General features: G+C 39.3%; 1 protein-coding gene across 3 annotated transcripts; it reads left to right on the top strand.

Moving 5' to 3' along the window:
- Window positions 1–1,793: 1,793 nt before the first annotated feature.
- On the top strand, window positions 1,794–14,174 carry C8H5orf46 (chromosome 8 C5orf46 homolog). Of its 3 annotated transcripts, none has more exons than XM_007121574.4 (4): window positions 1,794–2,049; window positions 6,590–6,749; window positions 9,932–9,987; window positions 13,397–14,019. In XM_007121574.4, exons 1-3 carry the CDS (start codon window positions 1,980–1,982, stop codon window positions 9,975–9,977), a joined length of 276 nt encoding a protein of 91 aa, XP_007121636.1. In that variant the 5' UTR covers window positions 1,794–1,979; the 3' UTR covers window positions 9,978–9,987; window positions 13,397–14,019. The 3 variants fall into 3 exon arrangements, with proteins under 3 accessions (XP_007121636.1, XP_054942796.1, XP_007121635.1); XM_055086821.1 differs by lacking the exon at window positions 13,397–14,019 and adding an exon at window positions 11,991–12,555; XM_007121573.3 differs by lacking the exon at window positions 13,397–14,019 and adding an exon at window positions 14,034–14,174 and having other exon boundaries at window positions 1,807–2,049.
- Window positions 14,175–14,528: the final 354 nt, after the last annotated feature.

Below are 14,528 nucleotides of genomic sequence, written 5' to 3'. Positions count from 1 at the left end.
GGTGAATTAGAAAAATATACCCCTTTCTGGGCTGATTAAGCCCTGAGGACTCGAAGCTTGTGCAAAGTAAAAGGTATTTTTGGCCTTTCTCAGGCAAATACAGCCACATGTCAGGGTCCATGGTAGGGCTAACTTGAATGTTATTTCCCCTTGGACAGCACAGTGCTCAGTCCTAAGCAGTGACCCTGATGGCACAAATCTAACTTGCTGAAATCTCCCTACTGTGAACACTATCTCCAAATCACAATGCTTTGTATAGGAGAGACAGGACCAGAGTCGTCTTCTTCTTTTTTTGAAAATAAATTTATTTATTTATTTTTGGCTGCGTTGGGTCTTCCTTGCTGCACACGGGCTCTCTCTAGTTGCAGCGAGCGGGGGTTACTCTTTGTTGCAGAGTGGAGGCTTCTCACTGTGGTGGCTTCTCTTGCTGTGGAGCACGGGCTCTAGGCGCGCAGGCTTCAGTAGTTGTGGCTCACAGGCTCTAGAGCTCAGGCTCAGTAGTTCTGACACCCAGGCTTAGTTGCTCTGTGGCATGTGAGATCTTCCCGGACCAGGGCTCGAACCCGTGTCCCCTGCATTGGCAGGCGGATTCTTAACCACTGTGCCACCAGGGAAGCCCCAGCGTCTTCTTGAGAGGATAGGTTGGAGAGGCCTGGAAGGGTCCAAGCAGAGCTGCCTGATGGCTTTCGAGTGCTAAATCAGGAGAAAGAGGGCCTAGCCTTGGCCCTGTGACACCAGACAAGCCTCCGTTTTCTGTACTTCAGTTAATTTCTCCATTTATTAAAAGGACACTCTGACACTCACAATGTATAAGTTTTGGTCAATCTGTAAGTTTAGGGACCACCCCAAGTCCTCATCACAGGTAACTGTTTTATTATAGCATTCCTCAAGATAACCAGTATCATCCAGACTTGAACCAAATTTTATCCCCTTGAATGTTTGTATCCAAAAGGAAGTGAGCTATACACCTGAGCGATATAAAAACATCTCAAACCCAATATTCCTTTACACTGAGCGCAGTAATTTAATTATTTTTTTCTCTTTTTTAATGTTTGCAATAGTCCTTGAGTAATATACATTCGACTCCAGAAAAGATAGTCTTGCCCTCAAGGAGCCTACAGGCAACTGGTGGAGATATTTAAACAGGTACCTATCAGGTACATAAGCAGAACAGTTAGCTCTGCCTCAGAGAACCAGAACAACCTTTCCAAGGAAGTAAAGTCAAAGCTGAGACCAGCGCCAAGCACTATATTAGCCTCCTTGAGAATTCAAAAGTGAATAAAATACTCTGCCCTTAACATATCTAGAGGCTAAAGGAGAAGAGCGCTGTTAAAGTACTTAGTTCCCAGACAACTGGTCAAGGGTGATATGGCAGGTGATGGAGCAACTATCTGGAGTAGAGGGTGGAATGGCCGTGATGGGAGATTCTGCAGAGAAGGGGGCATTTGAATCTGAGCCTGAGGAATAAGTAGGAATGCGTCAAGGAGAGATAATAGGGAAGCTATCCCAGGAAAAATAAAGGGCATGAGTAACGGCATGGGAGTGTGAATGGGCATGCCCAGGTGGAGACGAGACATAGCCCAGAGCATGGGAAGGAAGCAGAGCGCACAGGGAGGCAAGTAGGCACACCTCACCAACTGTTGTTGCTTGCTCCTTAGCACTGAAAAGCAGTTCTGCCTGATCCCCATCTAATTGTCAGTGCTGGCAGTGGAACTAACTCCAAAAGAATGATGCCAGTGCCATTTATAAACACACATTAGAAAAACCAAGAGGGTTTTTCTTTCCCTATCTGTAAAACTCTTAGTTTGAAAGATCGGGCAGGGCTCATTAGTAGAGATCCAAAAGCAAGTTGTGTCTATATCTTATGCAACAACCTAAATTCCATAGCAGATGATGTCACCTATAAATGCCCTATAAATGGAGCAAGGCTTCAGGTGCATCTGAACAATTTAACTGCATCGATACCCACTGCTACAAACATGGCTGCCTCAGTGCTACGGCTGACAATTGTTTGGGGACTGCTTGTCTTAATCCTGACTTGCCCAACCGGTAAGTACCTGCAATCGCAGCTCATGCATTGTGTAGTAGTTAGCCATGACTGGAGGAAGTCAGTGGCGCAGATCCAGAACATAAAGGGGAGAGAGGGGAACTTTGGGCACTGCAGAAAGAGCACTGGACTGGGAGACAAGAGACAGATCTTCTAACAAAAAGAAAGTAGGACTTTTATTCAAATGTGCTTAGGTTACAGTCTCTATCCTCAGTGAATGTATGAAGTTTAGAATGATTTTTTTTCTTATATCTTCATGTGATATAGTGACACTATTATAATTTCCTTGAGAGCTGGGGGTGTTTGTTTTTTAATGATTATAACTAATAATATTCAAAGGCGAAGAGTCTGGAATAAGACTCCTAGGTCTCGCTCTACCACTAGTCAGAAATGTAACTTCAGGCATGCTGTTTAACCTCTAAGGGCTTCACACTTAAAAGGGAATATCAATAGTTAACTTTCTCATTTAGTTGTCATGAAAATTAAATAAAAGAGACAAAACATATTGGAAAAGTATCTGGTCCATCATAAGCACCCAATAAATATTAACTGTTATTGTTATCATGTATCATCTCATTTGATTCTCATAATCTTTTTAAGTAAACATGCACAGTTTTATCATTTCTCTTTTTGTGGGTAAATAAACTGAACTTGCAGAGGGAAAGTTACTTGAGCATAGACACAGGTAGAAGGGGCACACCTGGGATTGAAACCCAAGTCGTTTGATTCTTTCTATTATAAAGCATCTACTTCCTTCATGTCTGTTCCAAGCACACAGAGGACCAAAAGGCAGCATGCAGAATTCTCACTAATTAATTTTTGGTCTACAGAAGACAGTGAGCTCTTAACTTGTCTCCAATCAGAATGATAGGTCAGAAAACACAGACAGTACAAATAGTAACAGAGCTTTCTGAGCTCTTCTAAATGTAACCTGGCAGAACTCCCACCCTCCGTCACCCACTGTCCACTGGCACAACCCACAGGCAGACACTCCAACAAAGCTACAGCAGGGATGGGCTCAGAGACTACTGTGTGCATCTACCCCTATAGTAATCACCGTGGTAAAGAAAAAAGTGAGATTTATATCCTAGAGACCAGTCCCAGGTCTGTCTCTCATGAACTCTGAAACTGGTTAAATCAGTTCACTGCTTTGAACCTCAGTTTCCTCATCTGTAAAATGGGATAATTACCAGCTGCACCAGGTGAAATGAGCATGCTTTTGTAATCACTTTGTAAACTATAAAAACTGTATAAATATCAGCATTACTGTATTTTTTCAGAACTTTATGATTATATTGACTAAGAAAATCAGGTAGTTAATGTAAATAAAGGCTACCCCATATTATAACTGAAAGGAGAAAATATTCAACTATTGGCTTTGACAATTTGTTTCTGGTATGTCAAATTTCTTAATTTTTATTATTTTTCAGCATTTTCAAAGTTCTTAATATTTTAGCAGCATTTTAAAATTTTCGTATCTTTAAGCACTAGTGGAGAAAGCTACTATGAATCATTCTGTTGCTACTATTAGTAACGATAGTAATAATAATACAGTGAGCATTTATTGTGGGCTCACCTTAGACCTGGTACTGCAATAAGTGATTTATATAATATAGATATAGAGATACATAGATACGCATATATATATACATACATATATATGATATACATCACAAATAAATAAAGTATCTTTCCATCTTGACAATAAGAAACTGAGAGAGTAATTAAATATTGTTTACACGGTTACATGGTGAACGTTTTGCTGAAGACAGAATCAAACTCAGGTATATAGGACTCCAAAACATCACCCACCATACTCTCATACCTCTCATTATATATGCGATCCAAAGGCTGGAGCCAAGGATTTGATCTTCACACACACTGCAATCCAGGGCTCCTTGCATTTTGAAAAGTTAGCATTTAGCATCATATTAAAATAAAAAGTTAAAGTAAAAATAATAAAATTAAGTTGTTATGCAAGTAGGCAGATAGGAACACAGAAAAAAGGAACTCACTTTTCATGCCAGGAATTTCTGGTTCGCAGCTGGTAAATGTCTCCAGGGGACAGTTGCTTGAAGGCAGTATTATATCATATAAGGAACATGCTCTGTGAAATTAAAAAATAATAAAAGTTCAAACCCTGGCTCAGCCACTTTCTATATATGTGACTTTAGGAATTTCTCTGAGCATCTGTTTTCTCTCCTGTAATCCTATCACTGAACTGAATAGGGATTATGCATGTGATGAAAGCATATCCTAGTACCTGAGCATCACAAATATACCTTCTCTTTCCTTCCCCTTCATGTAATGAAAACAAAGCAATTCTGGTCACCGTGGTTGCCCTGTGCTTTATGTAAGGGTCATGTCCATATATGTCCATTTTTGCCTTAACTCTTAGCAGCATATGCTATGTACATAATAGTAGGCTCAAAAACACTTGTTGAATGAAAAACACCAACAGCTGAATAAATGAATACTTGGTGGTTAGTATATTGAGCTTGGTTATAGGTCCCAGACTGGTAATGCTCCTACTGAATCTTTTGCAGTGGCATAGTAAACAATAAATGTTTGCAGAACTGAAAGCCATATTTTTTACTAAGACTTTCTATTTTAGGATATAATATAAATGCAACTCTTCTCACTAATTTGACAGCCTCCACACCAAAAGCTAGTTACATCTCCTTCATTCAGGGTAATGGGATACATTGTATAGAAGTTGGGACTTCTTGAGTCAAAATTTGTGGTGGGACTGACAAATAAAACACAGAGCACCTTCGGGCTTCCCGGGTGGCGCAGTGGTTGAGAGTCCGCCTGCCGATGCAGGGGATACGGGTTCGTGCCCCGGTCCAGGAGGATCCCACATGCCGCAGAGCAGCTGGGCCCGTGAGCCATGGCCGCTGAGCCTGCGCGTCCGGAGCCTGTGCTCCACAACGCGAGGGGCCACAACAGTGCGAGGCCTGTGTACCGAAAAAAAAAAAAAAAAAAAAAACCAGGGCACCCAGTTAAAGTTGAATTTCAGATAAACAATAACTTTTTCGTTTAATTATGTACTAAATATTTCATGGATCATTCTTACACTAAAAAAGTATTGTTATTTATCTGAAATTCAACTTTAACTGGGCATCCTGTAATTTTATTTACCAAATCTGCCAACACTACTTGTGAGGCTACAGTAAAACTAAAAGATAAAGGTCCTACTTCTTCCTGGCACCAGAGTGCAAAGGGGAGGCTGTTCGTATCTTTAATTGCCGCTCTTGCATTGCCTTTTTTTTTTTTCGGTACGCGGGCCTTTCACCGTTATGGCCTCTCCCGTTGCGGAGCACAGGCTCTGGACGCGCAGGCTCAGCGGCCATGGCTCATGGGCCGAGCCGCTCTGCGGCATGTGGGATCTTCCCAGACCGGGGCACGAACCCGTGTCCCCTGCCTTGGCAAGCAGACTCTCAACCACTGCACCACCAGGGAGGGAAGCCCTCTTGCATTGCTTTTAATCTCCCAAACCACTTAGACCACTAAGCAAAGCCAACACACCCCCCCCAACCCCGCAAAGGGACCTTGCATGTCACCAACTTCACTCTGGACCTTTGGCCTCATTCCAAAAGGCACTTGACTAAATATCAAAAGTAAGAGACCTGCAGTTACAATACCATCTTCTCTTGCTATTTGTAAGATCTTCTGCAAGTCACTTAATGTTCTCAGTTTCTGAGTCCAGTGAGCTCTGCATACTCCACAAGATTGGTCAAGCTTAAACTTACACAGTAGATGTAAAATCATTATTTACAGGACTATCACATGCTGTACAAGTGATAGAATTTCTCCTTGTCATCATTATTATACTACTTTCAACCTTATAACACACTTGTAGTTAGAGCATACCTTTTCTGTCAAAGACTATGCAGTTCATCGCAGAGTGCTTAAGAACCCGGATTTTAATACCAGGCAAACATGGGATTGAATTCTGATTCTGCCACTTACCATCTCTGTGACTTTGACCCCCTTCTAAACCTCTCTCAGCTTCCATTTCTTTACCTTTAACTTCGGATAATAACTTTGCCTCCCTCATAGTGTTGCTGTGAGAATAAAATGAGGTAATGCACGTAGATTGCCTGTCATAGGTATGTGCTCAGAAAACGCTACCTATTATTATATCATCCTCCTTATTATCATTTCCATAGGTCCAGGGATTACTGAGAAAAATACATTAAAACCAAGCAATCTGCATTTCAGTCCCAGCCCTGGCATTTACTAGCTGCTTTAACTCTGAACAAGTTACTTAACCTCCATGAACTTCAGTTTTCTCATCTGGAAAGAGAACCAATGTCTGCCTAAGCATCAATATCTGTGCTCTGTTTGGTTTCAGGAATAAATGACATAATGCACGTGAAGACAATAACCAGGCAGGCACTAGATGTGCAATAAATATAACTATATGAGGCTATATAATTAGTGAGAGGGAGTATAAAGAGCTCTAGGGTTCCCTACAATGAAAGAAACTTCCCTTTCTTATTGCTGAGAATCACCCCGAGATTCCATTCTGTTTTTCAGATCTCAAACCAGATAGCAAACCAGATAGCAAGCCAGATGACAAGCCAGACGTCTCAAGCAAAAGCCTAGAACCAGCCTTTCCAAAATTCCTAAACCTCTTGGGCTCGGAGATCATTGAGAATGCGGTGGAGTTCGTCATCTGCTCCATGATGAGGAGCAAGTAAGCACTGAGACAAACCTTGCTTTTGTCCAGTTCGCCGTTGGTAATGACTGCATTGCATTAAAATGAATGAGAAACAAAACTGCATGCATGCCAATGTATTGTTTTAATTGAAACTTGTTGCCTACCTTAAGATATATTTGCATCTGCATGAATTTCCCTGAACTCTTTTGGGGTGAACACGTTCCCAAGGAATTTATGGAACAAGGAGTTCCATAAAATATTTTTTATTTCAGGACCAAGTAGGGAGGAAGAAGAGCAACGGACCAAGGGACGGAAAGCCAGGTTCTGGTCTTGACACAGGTGTTATTTACTGGGTGATCTGGAGTTAGGCTTTCCCTCCCTGAGTGCCTCAGTTTGCTAATCTGTAAAGTTAAAGGAATAGAGGACCCACCCAGTGCAGACACAGTAATTTGCTGATGAAGGTGGTAGGTAGAGGTGTGCTCATGCGTGAGAGGTATGATGAGTCCTGTCTTTATTTTCTGGTTTGAGTAATTCAAGAGGGTTAGCACAGTAGCTAATCTCTCCTCAGAGGCAATCTGAAGAACCTCTCTTATGAGGGTTGGTTTTGATCACGAGAGATTGCCTTGATGGCAAATTCCACAACCCAGAATCTTCCCATTATTTTCAACCTGCTTCCAAGCTCCTGTGCCTAACTCCTAATACATCCTACCCAAGTGTACATAGCTCTGATTTTTACATCTACTTTATCCTTTCTTCATTCTTCCGACATTAATCTCCCCAAGTTCACCTCTCCAGTGTCTATTTCGTTCTTTTGAATTTCTAGGTGCTTTCAATCTCCACCTCTCTGAGGCTCTGCTCTCTAATTCTCTCCTTCACAGCCCCCTAAGCAGAGTTTGACAAAGTGCAGTCTATTACCTGATTCAGAATCGCCTGGAAAACTTATCCAAAATGCAGATCCCTTCATCCCATCTTGCACGTTCCTGGGGCAAGGCTATATAACAAGCCTTTATAACAAGCGTTATAACAAGCTTTCAGGTGATTCTTATATACAACAAAGTTTGAGAGCCCTTGATTGGATGCTCTGGGCTACATGGCTGAGCCTTAAAGGTCCACACAGCCTTTAAATTTGTATTAATCTTTTGTGTAGATGTGAATCTTTGTATTTTTCTAGGGAAAGTGCTTCTGACTTTATAAGATTCTCAAAAAGGTCTATTACCAGTAACAGATTAAGAGCCACTTCTATATAGAAGTGATCAGGGGCCTTTTTGTATCCCTTGATCCGCTTAAATCCATATATTACTATCATGTGAATGGGCATGATTCTGCATACAATCATCATGAACAAACTGTTAAAACACAGATGTTTATTTTGTTTTTATTTTTCATATTGTGGTTGCTTTGCAACTGTTGAGTTCCCATGACTGTTAGTGTAAACAAGGAAAAAACTGAATAACACCTATTATGTACAAAGTAGAGTTTAGACTCCAGTTGAATTCATATTGTTATAAATCACAATAGCAAGGAAAAGAATTAGAATAATAATTCTTTTTCTTCCTTCCCCGGGGAATTCCCTAGATATAAAATAGCACTTGTTTTCTCTGTTAACTCTGAAAGTTGACTATCTGAAATACTAAAGAATTGTTAGCTCTGGGTTCAGAAATGGCACCTCTTCTACCATTTTCTTTTTCCCTCATTTTATTCTGGGTATATGATATTCTTTCTGTTCTTGGAACTTACAACTGTCTCAGGCTCTCTGCTCTTGCTTTAGTTTCTGCCGAAAATGCTCTTTCTTCCCTCCTAGCTAGTGCTTTGTCCTGCCTCTCATCTAAAAGTCACCTCCTCCAAAAACGATTCTATAACCACTCTTATTAATACATCTTCTTTTATTCCCTGGTTATTCTCTATCACTTTACCTTGTCATTATGTCATTATAACATATCACCATCTCAAATGATTAATTTATTTTTAATCATGTAACTATATGAAAGTAGAGATCAGATCACTCTAGCTCATTGCTATAGCACAGTACCCTATAAGTCATATCGGACACTTAGTAAATAATTGTTGAATTAATTAAATAAGGAAAGGAATCTTAGAGATCAGATCTAAAGCCCACATACCCCAATTTGACTGAGACATTTTGAAGGATCTTTGTTGAAAGATACAGCAGTCCTTGCTCAAGGGAACAAATCAAACTGTCCCACTCTGTCCAAGAAAAGACCATAAATATAACAGGGGATGGGAAATAGGAAGAGACCAGCAAGAAGTATTCCTAAGAACTTAATACATGCTTAGGAAAGTAGGGGCAGGAATTGTGAAGGAAAAAAGTCTAGACTGTAAGCCCCTTCTCCTCAAAGAATTTGCCATCCTTATTGTATAAGATGGCATGAGCAAATACAATGATAACTAAAATGCTGAATAAGGTAAATGTCAGCCAAACATCACAGTTAATGTCTAAGGAAAGGAGCTGTCACTGGGACCAGGATGCTTAGGGGAGAGTTTATGGCAAAGGTGAGAAGAAATTTGGGTCGTAAAGGACTCAATGAGATTTCATTAGAAAGAGAGAATTACAAAAATATGGAACTTCATAAAGATAGAAAATTTGCTTTATTTAGTCCTATGTATCTGATGCCTAAATACTGTGTCAAGCACATAATAAATGCTGGACCATAATTTACTCATCTCTTACCTTCTCAGCAGCTACCCCACACCCAACCCTTAAACAGTGGAATGGCCTCTGGCATTAATTCATGCTTCTGGAGACCTAAGTTTTAGACTTTGCTTTGCAATTTACCAGCCATGTGACTTGGACAGGTTTTTAATCTCTTTGAGCTTCAGAGGTTTTTTTTCATATGTAAAATGCTTAAAATTCATTCACTTATCCATTCAACAAATATTTATTAATTCATACTATATGCTAGGCACTGTTCTAGGTGCTGGGGATATATTTTGAAACAAATATATCAAAATATCTGTCTTTATAGAGTTTATATAGGAATAGACACCAAACTAATAGATTTGTTGGCAGATTTAAAGAGATAATTATGCATAATAGCTTGTCAAATTTGAACTATTATGGAAATCTTAGACCTTACTACTTTATGACATAGGAAAACTTGGAGAAGTATTGCTCAAATATTATAAGATACCTTAGTGATGATTCTAACATTCCTAATCAGTCTAAATCATAATTCATTTTTTTCTCTTTTTTTTTTAAGAGGATACATGGAATGTGATGATAAACAAGAACATTCATCAAAGTGACTTCAACCAGGTGATTTTAACCTAAAAACTTACAACCAAAAAATAGTATATTGAACAAAGGAAAAAGGGTCTGTCTGATTTACTTAATAAATTTGGGCACCCATATTTACCCATAAGCAGAAAAGGGGTATTTTTTGTGTGTGTTTTTGCTTTATTCTTGCAGTCGTTTTTTTAAAATTTATTTTAAGTAGATGTATTTTTATCATCTCAAAGTCACTGACTTAATCAGATTCTCTTTAGAGAAGAAGAACCGTTGTGGGGTGAAACAAGTAAGCACTGGAAGTAAGGAGATCTGGTCCTGTCACAACTCTGTTTGGAACTTGACTTGTGCAAGTTCCGCCTATGAAAGGAGGGGCTTTTATGTGCTAAAATCTAAAGACCCAGGTAAACAGGCAATTAGTTACTCATGAGAAGAGTGAGATTTACTGAACCTAATTCCAGGAGAAAGGACTAGTAAACTCTCTAATCCTGCAGTTAGATTTATGTGCAAATAGTCTGGTTTGAGTCCTCAGAGATACCTGCTGTTTCCTTATCCAGTTCTCTCCTGAGAATGGATATCAAAATATAAATACAGAAATATTAGACTTGAGAAAGTAATTCTATAAGTAACTAGCATGAACGTAGTACTTCTGTTTTAGGCAGTAAGCTAAATGCTGTATATGTAGTACCTAATTTACTTCTATCTAACATTCCCTATGAAAAATATGTATTGTTATTCTTAAATTTTATAAATAATGAAACCAAGTCTCAGGGAGCTTAATTAATGTGGCCAAGTTAATAAGGGAGGAGGGGTGGATCTGAATTCAAACAGCCTGATTCCAGTCCTGTGCTCTATCACTCAGTAATAGAGCTACTGAACAGCGAATAGTGTAGGAAGAGGCAGTAGAGAATAGTGATTAAGCTGTGTGATCTTAGACATACCTCGAGGTGCCCATAGAAATAAAACCCTACCCCTTTGGTTAGTTGAATTACCTTATATGCATCTCCAGGAATCATGGCCTTTCCCAATTTTTTCCCTACTGGCTTCATTTCATAACAAGGGAGTGATTGGCGTGAGCTTAGAAAGCTACTATCATATTACCCTGGAACTTAGCCCACCCTTTTCCTTAAGCTTCTAAGGATGGAAACCAGACTTGCGCATTGGAATCAAGATGTGTCCAATGCAGACACACCTGAATCTCACCCCAAAGACAGCTAAGCTTCTAAAAACACTCACTTATGTTTGCATCTTCCCATACCCATCTTCTCAGGGAACAGCCTACCTCTTGTTGCAGATATCCTAACCCTTTGCCTTCATTCAGGCTCATTGGTGCTCATACCCTGAATCTTTGGAGTGCCACCCTAGAGGCTCAATGTATGAGACAGTCCAATAAGCAAGGCAACATGAAATGTTAGAAAGAGCAAAAGCCATAGAGAAGATGTAAGTTCAGCTTCTATCTTGGCCTCTTATTGGTTGTGTGACCATGGGGAGGTCAGTTGGTCTCCTTGAGTCTCACTTTACTCCTTATTAATATTTAAAACATTTGGAACTTAATTGTTCCAGACCTTAATGTCAGAAATTTTTTAACTGCATATAAAAAAACTTTGAGTGGATTCACGAACCAACTGTAGATGCCCTAATGGGCAGAGAGGAATGGCTCTGTCTAGGGATATAAACCAAATGGACTAGAGAGAAAGAAGTCTCTATGGCAGAGATTAAATTTTGGATGGTTTGATCAAGGCTGTCTCTCCAAACTCCAGTGACTGTTCATTTAATAAATAGTTTTAAAAGTTGCATTTGTATGATAAGTGCCTCATCAAATCAAAAGCAAATCATGACTTTAGAATTAGTGATTCACAGCAATGCCTATTTCTCCAGTATAGAAAATTTGGCCAAAGTTTTAGGTATTTCCTAAATTAAGATAGGTAGATAAATAGATACATATATAGATATCCCATTTTTCTCCTACAACATATGCCTCTTTCTTACATAGTCCTTTAATGCTTATTTAACCCACGCCTACTATGTGTCAGATTCTACCAATGCTACCAAGATGAATAACACTGTCTCATCATGAACAAGTTTATGGTTTGGACTATCATCTAGCACAGTGCACCCCAGGATTGTGCAGGAAAACAATGAAGTTCTATGTACAAGTGCCATGGACATGCCTTGGAGAAAGAATATAAAAAGGAAGCCCTGGAGGAAAGGGTGGGCATTAAGAGGGCTTCACAAAGAAGGTGTATTTCCTCATGCAATCTCAGATGATGAGCAGAAAAGGGCAAGTTATCAAAAACTGATCATCTAATAATTGGACACCTAATTAATCTGAGATTCTCCCAACCTCAGCTCAATCACATCGACGTGATTTCCTTATGTTAATAAACTTACAATCTTAACTCCTAATGTCCTGCATCACTTGAAATCATGGGGATTCAAGTCTCCCAATGTCTTAAGTCATTTGACATCTTAAAGTATAAATTACCTTTCTTGTGTTAAAATAAGAATCCAATGAACCTCACCAAGATTATGAAAGAAGTAAAAGATGGGAAAGCACTTTGTGAATTCTTAATATCTATGTACATTTTTTAAATTAAGAACATAATATACTTGGACACACTAGATGACATGTTTCGACCTGATGAGTCAGAACTTCCTAAGGAGGGAGCTAGGAATAAATAAATTTAATAGGAAATCCTCAAGTAACTAATGAGTAAAATTGCAGATGAGCGTGACATCTCTCAATATCCACCCCATGAAGTCTGATGGGAAATATTTCTTTTAGAATTTAGAGCAAGAAAAAAAAATTTCCTTCCCTCAGTACTGCTTCCTCATTTCTGGTTATAGGATTTATATAGGGCTTCCCTGGTGGCGCAGTGGTTGCGAGTCGGCCTGCCGATGCAGGGGACACGGGTTCGTGCCCCGGTCTGGGAAGATCCCACATGCCGCGAAGCGGCTGGGCCCGTGAGCCATGGCCGCTGAGCCTGTGCGTCTGGAGCCTGTGCTCCGCAACGGGAGAGGCCAGTGCGTTTGGAGCCTGTGCTCCGCAACGGGAGAGGCCACAACAGTGAGAGGCCTGCGTACCACAAAAAAAAAAAAAAAAAAAAAAAGATTTATATAGCTTGGTTTATTTCATTTATTTACTTTTCCTGTCTATCCAGAAACTCAAAGAGAAACTGATGACTCAACTTACCCCAGTAAACATATGTGCATTCTCCCTTCATCCCTGTTGTTGATTCTTGCCTTTTCATTTTTGTTGTTGTTGCTTGTTTCTTCAAATATATATTATAGTTGATTTCATTATAAATCATCTCAAGTGCTAAAGGGCAGAGACATAAAAATGTTAAAGAAAAGATTAAAATATCTTTGTATTTTTCTTAAGTCTTTAACCCCTCTTTAGCTGGTAATTGTTTCCCTGTCTCTGGTTTATGTTTCTAAGGACATAGGCCTCAAAGCAGCTCCCAGCAAGTTCTCAGGATTCAGGTCCTGGCTTCAACCAAAGACAGCTTCTTTTGAACATCCTGACTTTGCATTTTTGCTTCTAGAAGTCAAAATAAATGTGTCCTCTTTGGAGACACATATCCTACTTCATTAAGATTTTTGTTGGTGGAAGTAATTTTTCCTGAAGCATGTTTAAAGTTTTTAATAATGCAAAAAATATGAAATATATAAAAATTATTATTATCCAGAATAACTGAAGAACATTTCAAATTAAGAAAACTAAATTTCAGATAACATAAGGCCAAAGTCACAGAACCAGTAAACAACAGAAAGAAGATTTGAACCTGACTCCAAAGAAAAAACCCTTAACCCCTAAAAATGCAGGAGGTTTCAAAGTTAAAAGTTTCATAAATCCTTTTCGGAAAAGTCTTTCATAAAATCTGAGATTACACTCCTGGGCTAGTAAACTAAAAACTGACCCTTAAAAAAACTTAGCAAGGTTATTGCTTTTCCACAGTTTTTATTATTCTTATAGAATAGCCGAGTGCCCTTGAAGACATATGAAAATTGTGGATGGAAGAGTCCTTGACAAGTCTAATGCAGTTCTTTCATTTCTTCTACCACTTGTTACACAGATGTGGGTCCTCAGTGGCAATTGGGGTGGTTCTTGCCCACTTGGTCATAAAGGACTGAACCAATATCAAACCTGACCCACCTGAGCCAAGAAGAGTCTCCCAGAATTACTTAATGTGGACAGCAAGACAAGACTGAAATCATAAAGCACAAGGACAATTATGGCAGCACTCTAGTCTAGATGGGAGGGAAGCTCAAGAGGGAGGGGATATGGGGATATATGTATACTTATAGCTGATTCACTTTGTTGTACACAGAAACTAACACAACATTGTAAACTAATTACACTAAAATAAAGATATTAAAAAAAAATCTATGTGCTCCTGTCCTGGATTCCTGTTCTTCCCAAGCACTTTGACTCTGAAAGCAACTCCAATGTATTTTCAATAAACCTTTTTTTTTAAACATCTTTATCAGAGTATAATTGCTGTACAGTGGTGTGTTAGTTTCTGCTTTATAAAAAAGTGAATCAGCTGTACATATACATATATCCCCAT

Source organism: Physeter macrocephalus, chromosome 8, assembly GCF_002837175.3.
Source record: "Physeter macrocephalus isolate SW-GA chromosome 8, ASM283717v5, whole genome shotgun sequence".
Taxonomy (NCBI): domain Eukaryota; kingdom Metazoa; phylum Chordata; class Mammalia; order Artiodactyla; family Physeteridae; genus Physeter; species Physeter macrocephalus.
The sequence above is the reverse complement of the archived record's forward strand: the minus strand, read 5'-3'. Positions and strand labels throughout refer to the sequence as shown.

Excerpts from the sequence above, each read along its gene's own strand:
- C8H5orf46 (XM_007121573.3), top strand. The coding sequence starts at position 1,980 with ATGGCTGCCTCAGTGCTACGGCTGACAATTGTTTGGGGACTGCTTGTC. Across the intron at positions 2,050-6,589 it reads AATCCTGACTTGCCCAACCG|ATCTCAAACCAGATAGCAAA; the intron begins GTAAGTACCTGC and ends TCTGTTTTTCAG. Across the intron at positions 6,750-9,931 it reads TGCTCCATGATGAGGAGCAA|AGGATACATGGAATGTGATG; the intron begins GTAAGCACTGAG and ends TTTTTTTTTAAG.